The 16,059-nt window shown below is 39.1% G+C and overlaps 1 protein-coding gene across 1 annotated transcript; it reads right to left on the reverse strand.

The window, feature by feature from the left end:
- Positions 1–1,185: 1,185 nt before the first annotated feature.
- On the reverse strand, positions 1,186–14,339 carry LOC131709692 (E3 ubiquitin-protein ligase TRIM39-like). The gene is made up of 23 exons (XM_059012375.1): positions 14,294–14,339; positions 9,584–9,619; positions 9,256–9,282; positions 9,124–9,159; positions 8,366–8,452; positions 6,886–6,912; positions 6,750–6,785; positions 6,265–6,291; positions 6,006–6,041; positions 5,393–5,419; positions 5,252–5,287; positions 5,011–5,037; positions 4,750–4,785; positions 4,491–4,517; positions 4,341–4,376; positions 3,886–3,912; positions 3,740–3,775; positions 3,128–3,154; positions 2,978–3,013; positions 2,737–2,763; positions 2,331–2,357; positions 2,207–2,233; positions 1,186–1,908 (listed from the first exon to the last, which is right to left on the reverse strand). Exons 4-23 carry the CDS (start codon positions 9,137–9,139, stop codon positions 1,406–1,408), a joined length of 1,128 nt encoding a protein of 375 aa, XP_058868358.1. The 5' UTR covers positions 9,140–9,159; positions 9,256–9,282; positions 9,584–9,619; positions 14,294–14,339; the 3' UTR covers positions 1,186–1,405.
- Between the last annotated feature and the right edge of the window lie 1,720 nt (positions 14,340–16,059).

Genomic DNA, 16,059 nt, shown 5'->3' on the forward strand with positions numbered 1-16,059 from the left:
TGGATATGTTTATTTGTGAACCATTCCATTGTAGATTTTGCTTTATGTTTTGGATCATTGTCTTGTTGGAAGACAAATCTCCGTCCCAGTCTCAGGTCTTTTGCAGACTCCATCAGGTTTTCTTCCAGAATGGTCCTGTATTTGGCTCCATCCATCTTCCCATCAATTTTAACCATCTTCCCTGTCCCTGCTGAAGAAAAGCAGGCCCAAACCATGATGCTGCCACCACCATGTTTGACAGTGGGGATGGTGTGTTCAGGGTGATGAGCTGTGTTGCTTTTACGCCAAACATAACGTTTTGCATTGTTGCCAAAAAGTTCGATTTTGGTTTCATCTGACCAGAGCACCTTCTTCCACATGTTTGGTGTGTCTCCCAGGTGGCTTGTGGCAAACTGTAAACGACACTTTTTATGGATATCTTTAAGAAATGGCTTTCTTCTTGCCACTCTTCCATAAAGGCCAGATTTGTGCAGTATACGACTGATTGTTGTCCTATGGACAGAGTCTCCCACCTCAGCTGTAGATCTCTGCAGTTCATCCAGAGTGATCATGGGCCTCTTGGCTGCATCTCTGATCAGTCTTCTCCTTGTATGAGCTGAAAGTTTAGAGGGACGGCTAGGTCTTGGTAGATTTGCAGTGGTCTGATACTCCTTCCATTTCAATATTATCGCTTGCACAGTGCTCCTTGGGATGTTTAAAGCTTGGGAAATCTTTTTGTATCCAAATCCAGCTTTAAACTTCTCCACAACAGTATCTCGGACCTGCCTGGTGTGTTCCTTGTTCTTCATGATGCTCTCTGCGCTTTAAACGGACCTCTGAGACTATCACAGTGCAGGTGCATTTATACGGAGACTTGATTACACACAGGTGGATTCTATTTATCATCATTAGTCATTTAGGTCAACATTGGATCATTCAGAGATCCTCACTGAACTTCTGGAGAGAGTTTGCTGCACTGAAAGTAAAGGGGCTGAATAATTTTGCACGCCCAATTTTTCAGTTTTTTATTTGTTAAAAAAGTTTGACATATCCAATAAATTTCGTTCCACTTCATGATTGTGTCCCACTTGTTGTTGATTCTTCACAAAAAATTACAGTTTCATATCTTTATGTTTGAAGCCTGAAATGTGGCAAAAGGTCGCAAAGTTCAAGGGGGCCGAATACTTTCGCAAGGCACTGTATGAATATGCAAGCAGGATATCTGATTGAGTAAATACGAGTCTAAATATTTGAAATAAAATCGTGGTGTCAATGTGTTGTTAAAATATCCATGCCCTTCAATTAGAATCCACAGCACATAACTGTGTTTATATATATATATATATATATATATATATATATATATATATATATATATATATATATATATATATATATATATAGTGTAGCAGGCTACTTGTCAGGACTACACATTCTTCACTTTTGCCTTGATTATCAAGGGTCCTTTATCGTGTGACCCTGGGCTGAAAATGGGGTAGACCTGCCCAGGGAATGAGCCTTCTAAAGTATGGATGTGAAATCTGGTCTCTGCATTGTAAAATGACAGCCTCCCTCCCCCGTGATCCAGATACACCCCCCACACCTTGCAGATCTTCTCCAGATTTAAGGTCTGATCCACTGACTGGCTCACAGCTTTACAAGTCTTCCATTTATCCAGCCTCACAAGCCAGTAGCCCTCCCCTGGTTTCTCAGGTATGCTTTTCTCATGAGGGTGTGTGGAGACCCCCAGGACCCAGTAGCCCTTCTCCCCCACCTCCACCTCCCAGTAGCGCCTCCCTGAGGTGAACCCCTCCCTGCCCAGCACACTGGGCCACTCTGCTGATCTCTCCCCTGTGAATCTCACTCGTGAGCCGTCTTCAGAGACTGTGAGGAGGGGGCTGGCTGTGTTGGGGTCTAGAGTCACATTGACTGGGGTAAAGGAATGAGAACAGTGTGTTATTGAGAATCACAGGAAAATCAGGGAACTTGATTATTGCTGCTTTCTCTCTCACGATTATGAACAACACTCATTCTTTGATCATAACAACTGTATTTAGACAGGTTTAAAGCTATTGTAACTGGAAACAAACAATATTATTTTTTTTTCTTCTATATATTACATTAGAAATTGCAAGCGATGCTACATTTAATATTTTTTAAAACACATTTACAACTAAATGTGTTCAATGAGAATTTTGAGAATATGATTTATTCAATGCAAACTTACCACAAGCTTCAATTAATTTTTTCCAATCTGAAATAAACGAATAGAAGAATGAATCAAGTGTAAGATAATGAATCTGTGGATTCTGATTACTGTAAGTGTATTAATGCAGATTAAAATGTTATACCTCTGTCAACGGCATAGACACACGTGTCTGTTTGAGAGAAGAGAATATATTTAAGGGTGGGAGGAAATTGCCACAATAAAATTATAATTAGTGTCCAAACAAACCCTTAATGGGACTCTTTTAATCTGCACACAACTTGGTACAGAGGGTTTGATCCCCCCCATTAAATAATTTACACATCTAAACTAATCAATTAAACCTGACATCGATAGCAGCTGCTTTTTTCAATACACCCAATGAACCAGTTTTGAAAGATGATTTATTACTCATAATGAAAAAATAACAAAAGAGAGAGAGGCCAGGAGTTTATTAATATTGAAGTGAACCAATGACACATGTTGAATTCACTTATATGAGATAGAAAGATATAAATCCTGAATAGAAAAAACACAACACATATTCTTACTGGTATTCCTTCGAAGTTCTTTAAAATCTAGGAATGAAACACACAGAACCATTTCATTAAGTGCAGAAGCATTCCCCCATTTCAGTTTTAAATGTAATGAAACCACAACAGAGTTCTGAACTATTTAATATTCTCCCTACAATTGGTTTTCAGTGTTACTTCATTAAAATAATAACGTATTTCTGATCAATTGCATTTGAAATTGTACAGACTGCCTTTATATGGATTATAATGATCTTACCTGTTTCAACCTTCTCTTTCTCCTGTTTTAAAGTCTCTAAAAGATAGAAAATGAAAAGTTGAGTTTGTATTTCCGCTCATTAACTCATGTGATACAATACAATGGTTTAATTTAATAAAAAGAATAATGAGATGAATGCATTAATCTTGCCATTTTGCTTCTGAAGATCCTCCTTTTCTAAAAGACACAAACAAAGACAGCTTGGTTAGTTTTGCTAGTTTAGAACAGTTGTGATTCATCATTAAGGGTGATGTGACTAGATTTCATTGCATTTGTTACATTATTAATATACTTAGAAGACCAAATATGGGAGGTGCCCAATGCATTATTTTGTCGTAATTTTATTAGTGATAAGTACATAAGAAACATAAGAAAGTTTACAAACGAGAGGAGGCCATTCAGCCCATCTTGCTCGTTTGGTTGTTAGTAGCTTATTGATCCCAGAATCTCATCAAGCAGCTTCTTGAAGGATCCCAGGGTGTCAGCTTCAACATTACTGGGGAGCTGGTTCCAGACCCTCACAATTCTCTGTGTAAAAAAGGGCCTCCTATTTTCTGTTCTGAATGCCCCTTTATCTAATTTCCATTTGTGACCCCTGGTTCTTGTTTCCTTTTTCAGGTCAAAGAAGTCCCCTGGGTCGACATTGTCTATACCTTTTAGGATTTTGAATTTTTGAATCAGATCGCTGCATAGTCTTCTTTGTTCAAGAAGACTCCATCATTTTTGTTAAACGTTCTTCCTGCAAATTATTTATGCACGTACCTTTCCCCAGTCTCTCATTCTTGCCTTTTAAACTGTCTAAAACAGAAAAGAGTGAAAAGTTTAGTTTGTATTTTAGCTCATGAACTCATGTGATTCAATACAATAGTTTAAGAAAAAGAATATTGAGATAAAAGCATTAATCTTGCCATTTTTCTTCTGAAGATCCTCCTTTTCTAAAAGAGACAAACAAAGACAGCTTGGTTAGTTTTACTAGCTTAGAACAGTTGAGATTCATCATTAAGAGTGATATGACTAAATTTAATTGTATTAGTTACATTATTAATATACGTAGAAGAGACCATAAATGGTGAAAAAGCTCAATCGCGTTGTCCAATGGATGATTTTGTCTTTGTTTCATTAGCGGTACAGCATTACCTGATTTTGAGTTATCAATGTAGTTCAATCACAACAGAGACGTGTGTTTGTAACTCTTTAATATTCTCCAAACAAACTGCAGAGCATTTAGAATTAGAACTATTAGGGTTTCTGATAAAGGGAGATTGAAATGGAAACTTTCTGTCTGCAGATTATTTATACACTTCCCTTTTACCAGTCTCTCTTTCTCCCTTTTTAAACTTTATATGGATTATAATGATCTTACCTGCTTCAACCTTCTCTTTCTCCTGTTTTAAAGTTTCTAAATGATAGAAAATGAAAAGTTGAGTTTGTATTTCCGCTCATTAACTCATGTGATGCAATACCATGGTTTAATTTAATACAAAGAATAATGAGATGAATGTATTAAACTTGCCATTTTGATCCAGAAGACACTCATTTACTAAAAAGACACAAACAAAGACAGCTTGGTTAGTTTTACTAGTTTGGAACAGTTGAGATTCATCATTAAGGGTGATATGACTAGATTTCATTGCATTAGTTACATTATTAATATACTTTGAAGACCAAATATGGGAGGTGCCCAATGCATTATTTTGTCGTAATTTCATTAGTGATACAGCATTCCATCATTTTTGTTAAACTTTCTTTCTGCAAATTATTTATACACTTACCTTTTCCCAGTCTCTCTTTCTCACTTTTTAAAATATCTAAAACAGAAAAGAGTGAAAAGTTTAGCTTGTGTTCTGGTTCATTAACTCATGCAATTCAACACACACAGAGAACCAGCGATGCTATTATTCATAATGAGAAAATAATACAAACAGGAATCCAATTGTTCATATTATTATACTTCAGGATATTACTGTCCCATCAATGTGATGAACTGAGGAAAGAAAGACGGGATTATTAAAAAATAAAATTAATATTCTTACTCCGGTCCTGTTGAAGTTCTTCGCAATCTAGGAATGAAACACAGAAACCATTTCATTAGCGATACAGCATTCACTCATATTGAGTTTTAAATTTAGTTCAATCACAACAGAGACGTGTGTTTGTAACTCTTTAATATTCTCCAAACAGACTGCAGAGCATTTAGAATTAGAACTACTAGGGTTTCTGATAAAGGGAGATTGAAATTGAAACTTTCTTTCTGCAGATTATTTATACACTTACCTTTTCCCAGTGTCTCATTCTCCTTTTTTAGAATTTCTACAACAGAAAAGAGTGAAAAGTTTAGTTTGTGTTCTGGCTCATGCATACAATGATTTAAGTAATTTAATAAAAAGAATAATGAAATGAATGTATTAATCTTGCCATTTTGCTCCAGAAGAACCTCCTTTTCTAAAAGACACAAACAAAGACAGCTTGGTTAGTTTTGCTAGTTTAGAACAGTTGAGATTTATCATGAAGAGTGATATGACTAGATTTCATTGCATTAGTTACATTATTAATATACTTAGAAGACCAAATATGGGAGGTGCCCAATGCATTATTTTGTCGTAATTTTATTAGTGATAAGAACATAAGAAACAAGAAAATTTACAAACGAGAGGAGGTCATTCAGGCCATCTTGCTCGTTTGGTTGTTAGTAGCTTATTGATCCCAGAATCTCATCAAGCAGCTTCTTGAAGGATCCCAGGGTGTCAGCTTCAACAACATTACTGGGGAGTTGGTTCCAGACCCTCACAATTCTCTGTGTAAAAAAGGGCCTCCTATTTTCTGTTCTGAATGCCCCTTTATCTAATTTCCATTTGTGACCCCTGGTTCTTGTTTCCTTTTTCAGGTCAAAGAAGTCCCCTTGGTCAACATTGTCTATACCTTTTAGGATTTTGAATTTTTTAATCAGATCGCCGCGTAGTCTTCTTTGTTCAAGAAGACTCCATCATTTTTGTTAAACGTTCTTCCTGCAAATTATTTATGCATGTACCTTTTCCCAGTCTCTCATTCTCGCTTTTTAAAATATCTGAAACAGAAAAGAGTGAAAAGTTTAGCTTGTGTTCTGGTTCATTAACTCATGCAATTCAATACACAGAGAACCAGCGATGCTATTATTCATAATGAGAAAATAATACAAACAGGAATCCATTGGTTCATATTATTATACTTCAAGATACTACTGTCTCATCAGTGTGATGAACTGAGGAAAGAAATCCGAGATTATTCAAAAATTAAATTAATATTCTTACTCCGGTCCTGTTGAAGTTCTTCACAATCTAGGAATGAAACACAGAAACCATTTCATTAGCGATACAGCATTCACTCATATTGAGTTTTAAATTTAGTTCAATCACAAAAAAGACGTGTGTTTGTAAGTTTTTAATATTCTCCAAAAACACTGCAGAGCATTTAGAATTAGAACTGCTAGGGTTTCTGATAAAGGGAGATTGAAATGGAAACTTTCTGTCTGCAGATTATTATTTGTTATTTGTTTATTTAGCAGACGCCTTTATCCAAGGTGACTTACAGAGACTAGGGTGTGTGAACTATGCATCAGCTGCAGAGTCACTTACAACTACGTCTCACCCGAAAGACGGAGCACAAGGTGGTTAAGTGACTTGCTCAGGGTCACACAGTGAGTCAGTGGCTGAGGTTGGATTTGAACCAGGGACCTCCTGGTTACAGGCCCTTTTCTTTAACCACTGGACCACACAGCCTCCATGTATACACTTACCTTTTCCCAGTCTCTCTTTCTCGTTTTTTAAACTTTCTAAAACAGAATAGAGTGAAAAGTTTAGTTTGTGTTCTGGCTCAAATAGAATAATTGTAATTTAATAAAAAGAATATTGAGATGAATGTTTTAATCTTGCCATTTTGCTTCTGAAGATCCTCCTTTTCTAAAAGACACAAACAAAGACAGCTTGGTTAGTTTTACTAGTTTAGAACAGTTACGAGATTCATCATTAAGGGTGATGTGACTAGATTTCATTGCATTGGTTACATTATTAATATACTTAGAAAACCAAATATGGGAGTTGCCCAATGCATTATTTTGTCATAATTTCATTAGCGATACAGCATTCCATCATTTTTGTTACACTTTCTTTCTGCAAATTAATTACACTTACCTCTTGTCAGTCTCTTGATATCTCTTTTTAAACGAGCCAAAACAGAAAACAAGGACAGGTTTGTGTTCCGGTGTTCACTCAATTTTTGCTTCTCGTCTGTTTTTGCTTCTTTTTGTACTGCGCATGCTCGCCACTGTCTTTCCACTTACTTGCCTGAATATCAAAGCTTTTCAGACCGTCCGGCGGGATTTTGTGGCGGAGTTTTAGCTTTCTGACTATTTTTCAAGTTCCGAGCAAACATAAGAAATGGCCAGGAAGGATGAGAACAGTTGCAAAACCACGATTCTGACAGTATGAGGAATGTTATGCAAATGAAGCGGCTACCGAAATAACATGAAAAATAAATAAACGAACACATAAATAAATGAACAAATTTATAAATAAATAAATATAAACTATAATTTAATACTGTATATATTTCTTTCTCTGTCCTGATGTACTTTGCTTTATTATTGTGTTCTGTGAAATGTATCTTCTCTTGTTTCTCAGAGTCTCCTTAAACACGCTCCGCCTTTACACCTTTCGATCCCACCTGTCAGGTGACTGAAATCCTGAAATGACGTAAAAGCTGTCATTAACATAGAGGTTCCTCATTTAAATACTGATTAGTTGTTCCGCCGCCTTTATGTAAATAACACCCATTCCACCTGTCGGAAAACAGCAGAAGAATTTTTCATTTTATGATGGAAACAGCGTTCGGGTTAAGAGTCGGGTTCAAACAGACGGAGCCAGCGAGTTTCGGACTGTCGGGAGACACGTTAGATATTCAGAGCCACTCTGACAAAACAGCCGCGTGTTTCATGAGATACGGAGAAACAAGAGAAGATACATTTAATACAAACACAATGATAAAATAAAGTACCTCAGGACAGAGAGAAAACAAAATAAAGTAGAGAGCTCCTATTTTAATGTAGCCAAACATACTGTATTAAATTATAGTTTTGGTTATGGATGATATTTTATGCCAAAATGAAAAATAAATAAATGAATGCATAAATAAATAAACAAATAAATACATGTCGAAATAAATACAGACATGTATGTATTTATTTATAGATTTGTTTATGTATTAATTTATGTATTCGTGTATTTATTTTTCATGTTAATTCGGTACATTATCCCTTTCCTCTTCTAAACTCTCTAGCAGCGCATTGAGCTACTCATGGTGAGGACACAGTCATGACAGAATATAAATCATAAGAATATAGAAAGAATACATTACCTGTATAACAAGCAAAACAGAAGATGCCTGCTACCAGTAAAATCAGAACAACTACCGCAAAGCAGCAACCCACTTTAAAAGAGGCTTCTGTAACACAAGAAAGAGGAGAAATCCATAAATGAACAAACCTGTGAAGCGCGCTGTGTGTGCTGGGTGAGAGAGGCTCTGGATGAAGGGCTGCGAGTTAATACAGAATCACATTGCGCCTCTATGATGCAAGTCTATGGAAGCTGGATATAGAAGCGGAGATAAAAGCCACCTCCGTTCAAATGGACCGGAGATGCTAATTTTCAGGTTCCTCTGTGCGTGCGTGTGTGCGTGTGTGAGTGCGGTGCTACGGTGTCTGGAGCGTTACGTTTCCTTCCCCCGCGACTCCGGAACAGGGCGAGCATTTCGTGGCCAAATAATATCAAGTCTTGTCCACTGTTTCCTTTTTGTTTCCGCGATTTCTTTTGTGTTCTATGATTCTTCGGGTGACGATCGCATGATCAGCTCGTGGTTGTCTAATCTGCACTGTCACGCCACACACAGCTACAGGCTAGCTAAAGAGACACGAGTCTTTTTTCTCTCTCTGGTAATTCATGTTCTGGTGTTTTTAATGTATTTACATTTTGTTTAAAGAAGTTAATTCGTGTGTTTGTAACTCTTTAATATTCTCCAAACAAACTGCACAGCATTTAGAATTAGAACTGCTAGGGTTTCTGATAAAGGGAGATTGAAATTGAAACTTTCTTTCTGCAGATTATTTATACACTTACCTTTTCCCAGTCTCATATTCTCGCTTTTTAAAATTTCTACAACAGAATAGAGTGAAAAGTTTAGTTTGTGTTCTGGCTTATAATTTGAGTAATTTAATAAAAAGAATATTGAGATGAATGTATTAATCTTGCCATAATTCTTCTGAAGAGCCTCCTTTTCTAAAAGACACAGACAAAGACAGCTTGGTTAGTTTTACTAGTTTAGAACAGTTATTTGTTTATTTAGCCAAGGCCTTTATCCAAGGCGACTGACAGAGACTAGGGTGTGTGAACTATGCATCAGCTGCAGAGTCACTTACAACTACGTCTCACCCAAAAGACGGAGCACAAGGAGGTTAAATGACTTGCTTAAGGTCACACAATGAGTCAGTGGCTGAGGTGGGATTTGAACCAGGGACCTCCTGGTTACAGGCCCTTTTCTTTAACCACTGGACCACACAGCCTCCATGTATACACTTACCTTTTCCCAGTCTCTCTCTCTCCCTTTTTAAACTTTCTAAAACAGAATAGAGTGAAAAGTTTAGTTTGTGTTCTGGCTCGAAGTTCAGATTCATCATTAAGGGTGATATGACTAGATTTCATTGCATTAGTTACATTATTGATTTCCATTACACGAGAGTAGATGTTAAAACTTCATGCTGATTTGAACTCGGCTCTCGCCAAGATAAGCACCAACTAAGACGTAGCTTTACAGTAAACTAATGTGATCCATATGTGTCTCCATCCATTTACGCTTCCTTCCATATGATGATGTAGATATCCTTCTGTCTGGTGTTAATGGCTGAAGTGTAATGCTGGCTCCAGGGATCAGCTTATTTTGCCTCCCTGGCGCATCAGCACACACAACGGCTGCGATGCTGGCTCCGGGGATCAACCAAAGTGCGGCCTCCCCAGCGCATCAGCATGACAACCGTCTGGATTGAGCTAAGTAGGGTACATCTCTGGGGTTTTCAAGTGGGCACCTTCCATCCTCAGTGTTTTGTCGACTAGCCCACGACACCTCAAGAGGGCTCGACGGTGATTCTGGCGTCCCAGCATCACCCCCCTCCGTCCCCCACTCAACTCAGCCCAGCTTACTTACCTGTCCCCAGCCAGAATCTTTCCGTCTCAACCACAGCCAGTTGCTGCTCCTCTCTGCTGCTTCAGATAAGTTCTTCACTGTGCGACGCAACTCTTGGCCACTGAATCCGACGTCTCTGAGAAACCGGGTTGTAGAGTGTGCCACAAATCCTCGACAACCCACTTCCACTGGGTAAACCCGAACTCTCCATCCTCGCTGTTCCGCTTCAGTGGCTAGTTGAGCATACCGCAGTTTCTTCCTCTCATACGCCTCATCTACAGCGTCCTCCCATGGCACTGTTAACTCTACCAGGTGAACAAGGCGTGCTGATCCAGACCACAAGACAATATCTGGTCGAAGGTTAGTGGTGGCAATCTCAGGTGGAAAAATAAGCCGTTGACCAACATCTGCCAGCATATTCCAGTCTCTAGCAGCTTCCAGTTGTCCTGGGCGAGGATTGGTTTTAACACCTTTTCTTGGTGGTTGCTCTCCTGGGCGGAGGAATGTTGTCTTTTGTGTGTAATGTTTTGATGGAACAGGTGGCAACTTATTGGTCATGTTACGCTTGTCTTCCAATGCTAAGGCCAAACATCGCAGCACCTGGTCATGGCGCCAAGTAAACCGTCCTTGGCTAAGAGCCACCTTACATCCTGTCAAAATGTGCCTTAATGTTGCAGGTGATGAACACAAAGGACATGAGGGATCCTCTCCTACCCAGAGGTTTAGGTTCTGTGGTGATGGGAGAACATCATATGTTGACCTGATGAGGAAACTGATCCTGCTCTGTTCCATTGACCATAGGTCTTGCCAGCCAATCTTGCGTTGTTCCACACTCTCCCATCTCATCCATTCTCCCTGTTTGGCCTGGGAAATGGCCTTTATACACCTCATCCTCTCCTCCTGCTTTTGCACCTCGTTGACTACCAGCTTCCTTCTTTGAGCTGGGGCCGCCTTGTGCCATGTAGGAGGAGTTGAACTGAAACCAAGACCCCCTTTTCCATGCTGAACTTGCCCCATGATATCACCAATTCGAAGGGCAGCCTTTGCATCTTCCACAGCTTTCTTTGCCGCCCACTTTCTTCCAGTTTTCAACACAGGTGCTGCCTCCCTTACGCATTTATCGCGTGACTCTACTAATGTCATTTCCAGTCTGACCTTGGCGCACTTAAACTCCTCGGTTAGAGCAGAGACTGGTAGCTGCAGTATTCCTTTACCATAAAGTCCCACTCTGCTGAGGCAGCGTGGAACTCCCAACCATTTCCTGATGTATGAACTGATTAAAGCTTCCAGCTTCTCTACTGTTGTCAAAGAAACCTCGTACACAGTCAGTGGCCACAGCAACCTCGGCAGTAGACCAAACTGAAAGCACCAGAGTTTTAGTTTACCTGGTAGAGCGCAGCTGTCTATGCTCTTCAACCCTTCCACTGCTTGTTGTCTAACTTCTCCCACACGAACTGTGTCCTTTAGATCCCCGTCGTACCATCTCCCAAGACTCTTCACTGGCTTCTCAGACACTGTTGGTATTGCCTCACCATTAATGAAGAATGTTTTATCTACTACTTTGCCTTTAATTATAGAGATGCTCCTTGATTTAGTGGGCTTGAATTGCATTCGTGCCCATTCAATGTTATTGGTTAATTTGCCCAATAATCGATTAGTGCAGGCTACTGTTGTAGTCATGGTTGTCATGTCATCCATGTATGCTCGAATTGGTGGTAGTCGCATTCCAGAAGCCAAGCGCTCTCCTCCCACTACCCATTTTGATGCCCTAATGATTACTTCCATTGCCATGGTAAAAGCCAGTGGAGAAATGGTGCATCCTGCCATTATTCCAACCTCTAGGCATTGCCATGTAGTGCTGAATTCTGAAGTTGAAAAACTGAATTGCAAATCTCCAAAATAGGCTTTCACTAAATTTGTTATTGTCATCGGTACACTGAAAAAATCAAATGCTGCCCAAAGTAGTTCATGTGGCACTGAACCATATGCATTAGCCAAATCCAGGAATGTCACATGGAGCTCCTTCCTCTCCTTTTTAGCTGATTGAATTTGTTGCCAGATCACATTGATGTGTTCTAAGCAACCTGGGAAACCTGGAATGCCCGCTTTTTGTATTGAAGTGTCAATGAAGCAGTTCTTTAATAGGTAAGCTGCCAATCTCTGAGCAATAATGCTGAAGAAAATCTTGCCTTCTACGTTTAATAGGGAAATGGGACGAAACTGACTGATGCTTGTAGAATCTTTTTCTTTAGGTATAAAGACTCCACCTGCTCGGCGCCATGCTCTTGGTACAACCTGTTTTTCCCATGCCACTTTCATCAATTTCCACAGAATTCGTAGAACTCCTGAAGCACTCTTGTACACTCTGTACGAAACTCCATTAGGCCCTGGAGATGATGAAGCCCTTGCTTTTTTCACAGCTTGCTCTATTTCTTTCCACTTAGGTGCACAGTCCTCCATTTGGTATTCTGGTGGATTGATAGGTGGGATGTCTGACGGAATTGACATAGGCTCCTGCCTTTTTGAATCTGTATGTGTTTCCTCCAAATATCTCTCCAGCTCAACCTTAGATGCTTTTAGTGTGCCATTCTTCTCACTGGTGAATAACCTCTTTACAAATTTGAATGGGTCTTTATAAAAGTTAGCTCTCGCACGCTCCTTCTTTTGTAGCGTTTCCGTAGGCGCTCAGCTCTGCGCAATGTTGCAAGCTTATCTTTTATGACCCTTTGTAAGAGATTGAGTCCCTCCTTCTGACTTTGTTCTGCTCTTCTCCATTGGTTCCTCAGCTGTCTCCTTTCTCTAACTAAGCGTTCAATCTCCTGCTGCCGTCTAGACTTTCCAGGAATAGTTTGTACTTTTTCCTTCCTTTTTTCAACTCCAAACCTCTCACTTCCATATGCGTAGATGATGTCCCCAAATTTATCCAGCTTCTTTTCAACTGTTCCACTTAATCTTTCCAATGCAACGCAGAGATCTGTGTTTACTGTGTCCCATGCAGTTTTCTCATAAGCTCTTGGCCATTTAACTCCAGGCTTGTGCCCGTTGAGGTTCTTTTCTCTCTTATGCTGGTTTGTCTGACCGGGTTCACAAGGATCATTAGGTTCATCACTAACTGTGTCCATGCAAGTCCTCCTCACATCTATGACAGGGGTGCTGATATCCTGCGAACTGTGGTTTGCTTCCTGTCGCTGGATTTCATTCGACTGACTTGACTGACTTCGTAAGAAGTACTGATCAATGCGAGGCCCTTGTCCCTTCTCCCTCAAGCATTTCATTCTCCCTTGATGAATCTTCAAACCCCTGACCGTTGTCGCCTTGCTCCAGCCGCAGACACAAACCTGGAGTTCCATGTCTTTGTTAACTGCAGATCTTGAACTAGTCTTTTGTGAAGTACTCTCCATACTCATATCCGTTTCCGTTCCTAAGTCGTTAACCGTGTTGTCCAACGTTGAGTCATCTTCCGCCCCCGCTCTCGCAGACTCTAGGGGTATTTTTCTCTTTAATTTCTTAGAAGCCTTGGGCGGGTGTCTCCAGCATCCTGTAAACACAGAGCTGGATACTGCCGACAAGGGTAGCTAACCCTTACCAGCCCCAATGGGGTCTCTTTCCTCCTGTCAGCTGTCTCTCCAGGCTGTCACAAGGTCTTTCCCTTGTTGCCAGCTGCACTATTCACAGCAGTCACTGGACGTATCCAGATCTTCATGATTTCCATTACACGAGAGTAGATGTTAAAACTTCATGCTGATTTGAACTCGGCTCTCGCCAAGATAAGCACCAACTAAGACGTAGCTTTACAGTAAACTAATGTGATCCATATGCGTCTCCATCCATTTACGTTTCCTTCCATATGATGATGTAGATATCCTTCTGTCTGGTGTTAATGGCTGAAGTGTAATGCTGGCTCCAGGGATCAGCTTATTTTGCCTCCCTGGCGCATCAGCACACACAACGGCTGCGATGCTGGCTCCGGGGATCAACCAAAGTGCGGCCTTAGAAGACCAAACATAGGCGTTGCCCAATGCATTCTTTTTTTGTAATTGAATTAGCGATACAGCATTCCGTCATTTTTGTTAAACTTTCTTTCTTCAAATGATTGATTTATACACTTACCTTTTCCCAGTGTCTCTTTCTCTCCTTTTAAACTGCCTAAAACAGAAAACAATGAAAAGTTTAGTCTGTATTTTAGCTCATGAACTCATGTAATTCAATACAATATTTAAGAAAAAAGAATATTGAGATAAATGGATTAATCTTGCCATAATTCTTCTGAAGATCCTCCTTTTCTAAAAGACACAAACAAAGACAGCTTGGTTAGTTTTACTAGTTTGGAACAGTTGAGATTTATCATGAAGTGTGATATGACTAGATTTCATTGCATTAGTTACATTATTAATATACTTAGAAGACCAAAAATGGTCCCAATGCTCAAACACGTTCTTCAATGAATGATTTTGTATTTCATTAGCGGTACAGCATTCCCTCATTTCAGTTTTAAATGTAGTTCAATCACAGAGACGTGTGTTTGTAACTCTTTAATATTCTCCAAACAAACTGCACAGCATTTAGAATTAGAACTGCTAAGGTTTCTGATAAAGGGAGATTGAAATGGAAACTTTCTGTCTGCAGATTATTAAAACACTTACCATTTCCCAGTTTCTCATTCTCGCTTTTTAAAATTTCTACAACAGAATAGAGTGAAAAGTTTAGTTTGTGTTCTGGCTTATAATTTAAGTAATTTAATAAAAAGAATATTGAGATGAATGTATTAATCTTGCCATAATTCTTCTGAAGAGCCTCCTTTTCTAAAAGACACAAACAAAGACAGCTTGGTTAGTTTTACTAGTTTAGAACAGTTATTTGTTTATTTAGTAGACACCTTTATCCAAGGCGACTGACAGAGACTAGGGTGTGTGAACTATGCATCAGCTGCAGAGTCACTTACAACTACGACTCACCCAAAAGACGGAGCACAAGGAGGTTAAGTGACTTGCTCAGGGTCACACAATGAGTCAGTGGCTGAGGTGGGATTTGAACCATCGACCTCCTGGTTACAAGCCCTTTTCTTTAACCACTGGACCACACAGCCTCCTAACAGTTGAGATTCATCATTAAGTGTGATATGACTAGATTTCATTGCATTAGTTACATTATTAATATACTTAGAAGACCAAACATAGGCGTTGCCCAATGCATTATTTTTTTGTAAATTAATTAGAGATACAGCATTCCATCATTTTTGTTAAACTTTCTTTCTTCAAATGATTTATTTATACACTTACCTTTTCCCAGTGTCTCTTTCTCTCTTTTTAAACTGCCTGAAACAGAAAACAATGAAAAGTTTAGTCTGTATTTTAGCTCATGAACTCATGTAATTCAATACAATATTTAAGAAAAAGAATATTGAGATAAATGGATTAATCTTGCCATAATTCTTCTGAAGATCCTCCTGTTCTAAAAGACACAAACAAAGACAGCTTGGTTTGTTTTACTAGTTTGGAACAGTTGAGATTCATCATTAAGGGTGATGTGACTAGATTTCATTGCATTAGTTACATTATTAATATACTTAGAAGACCAAAAATGGTCCCAATGCTCTAATACGTTCCCCAATGTATGATTTTGCATTTCATTAGCGGTACAGCATTCCCTCATTTCAGTTTTAAATGTAGTTCAATCACAGAGATGTGTGTTTGTAACTCATTAATATTCTCCAAACAAACTGCAGAGCATTTTGAATTAGAACTGCTAGGGTTTCTGATAAAGGGAGATTGAAATGGAAACTTTCTGTCTGCAGATTATTTATACACTTACCTTTTCTCAGTCTCTCATTCTCGCTTTTTAAAATTTCTACAAAAGAATAGAGTGAAAAGTTTAGT

This window comes from Acipenser ruthenus, chromosome 44 (assembly GCF_902713425.1).
Source record: "Acipenser ruthenus chromosome 44, fAciRut3.2 maternal haplotype, whole genome shotgun sequence".
In the NCBI taxonomy this organism is placed as follows: Eukaryota; Metazoa; Chordata; class Actinopteri; order Acipenseriformes; family Acipenseridae; genus Acipenser; species Acipenser ruthenus.

What these genes read in the sequence shown, in the direction of transcription:
- LOC131709692 (XM_059012375.1), bottom strand. An exon ending in GAATGAGAGACTGGGGAAAG is followed by an intron (nt 3,155 to 3,739) that starts GTACGTGCATAA and finishes TGTGTCTTTTAG; the next exon opens with AAAAGGAGGATCTTCAGAAG. An exon ending in GAAAGAGAAGGTTGAAACAG is followed by an intron (nt 2,764 to 2,977) that starts GTAAGATCATTA and finishes TTTCATTCCTAG; the next exon opens with ATTTTAAAGAACTTCGAAGG.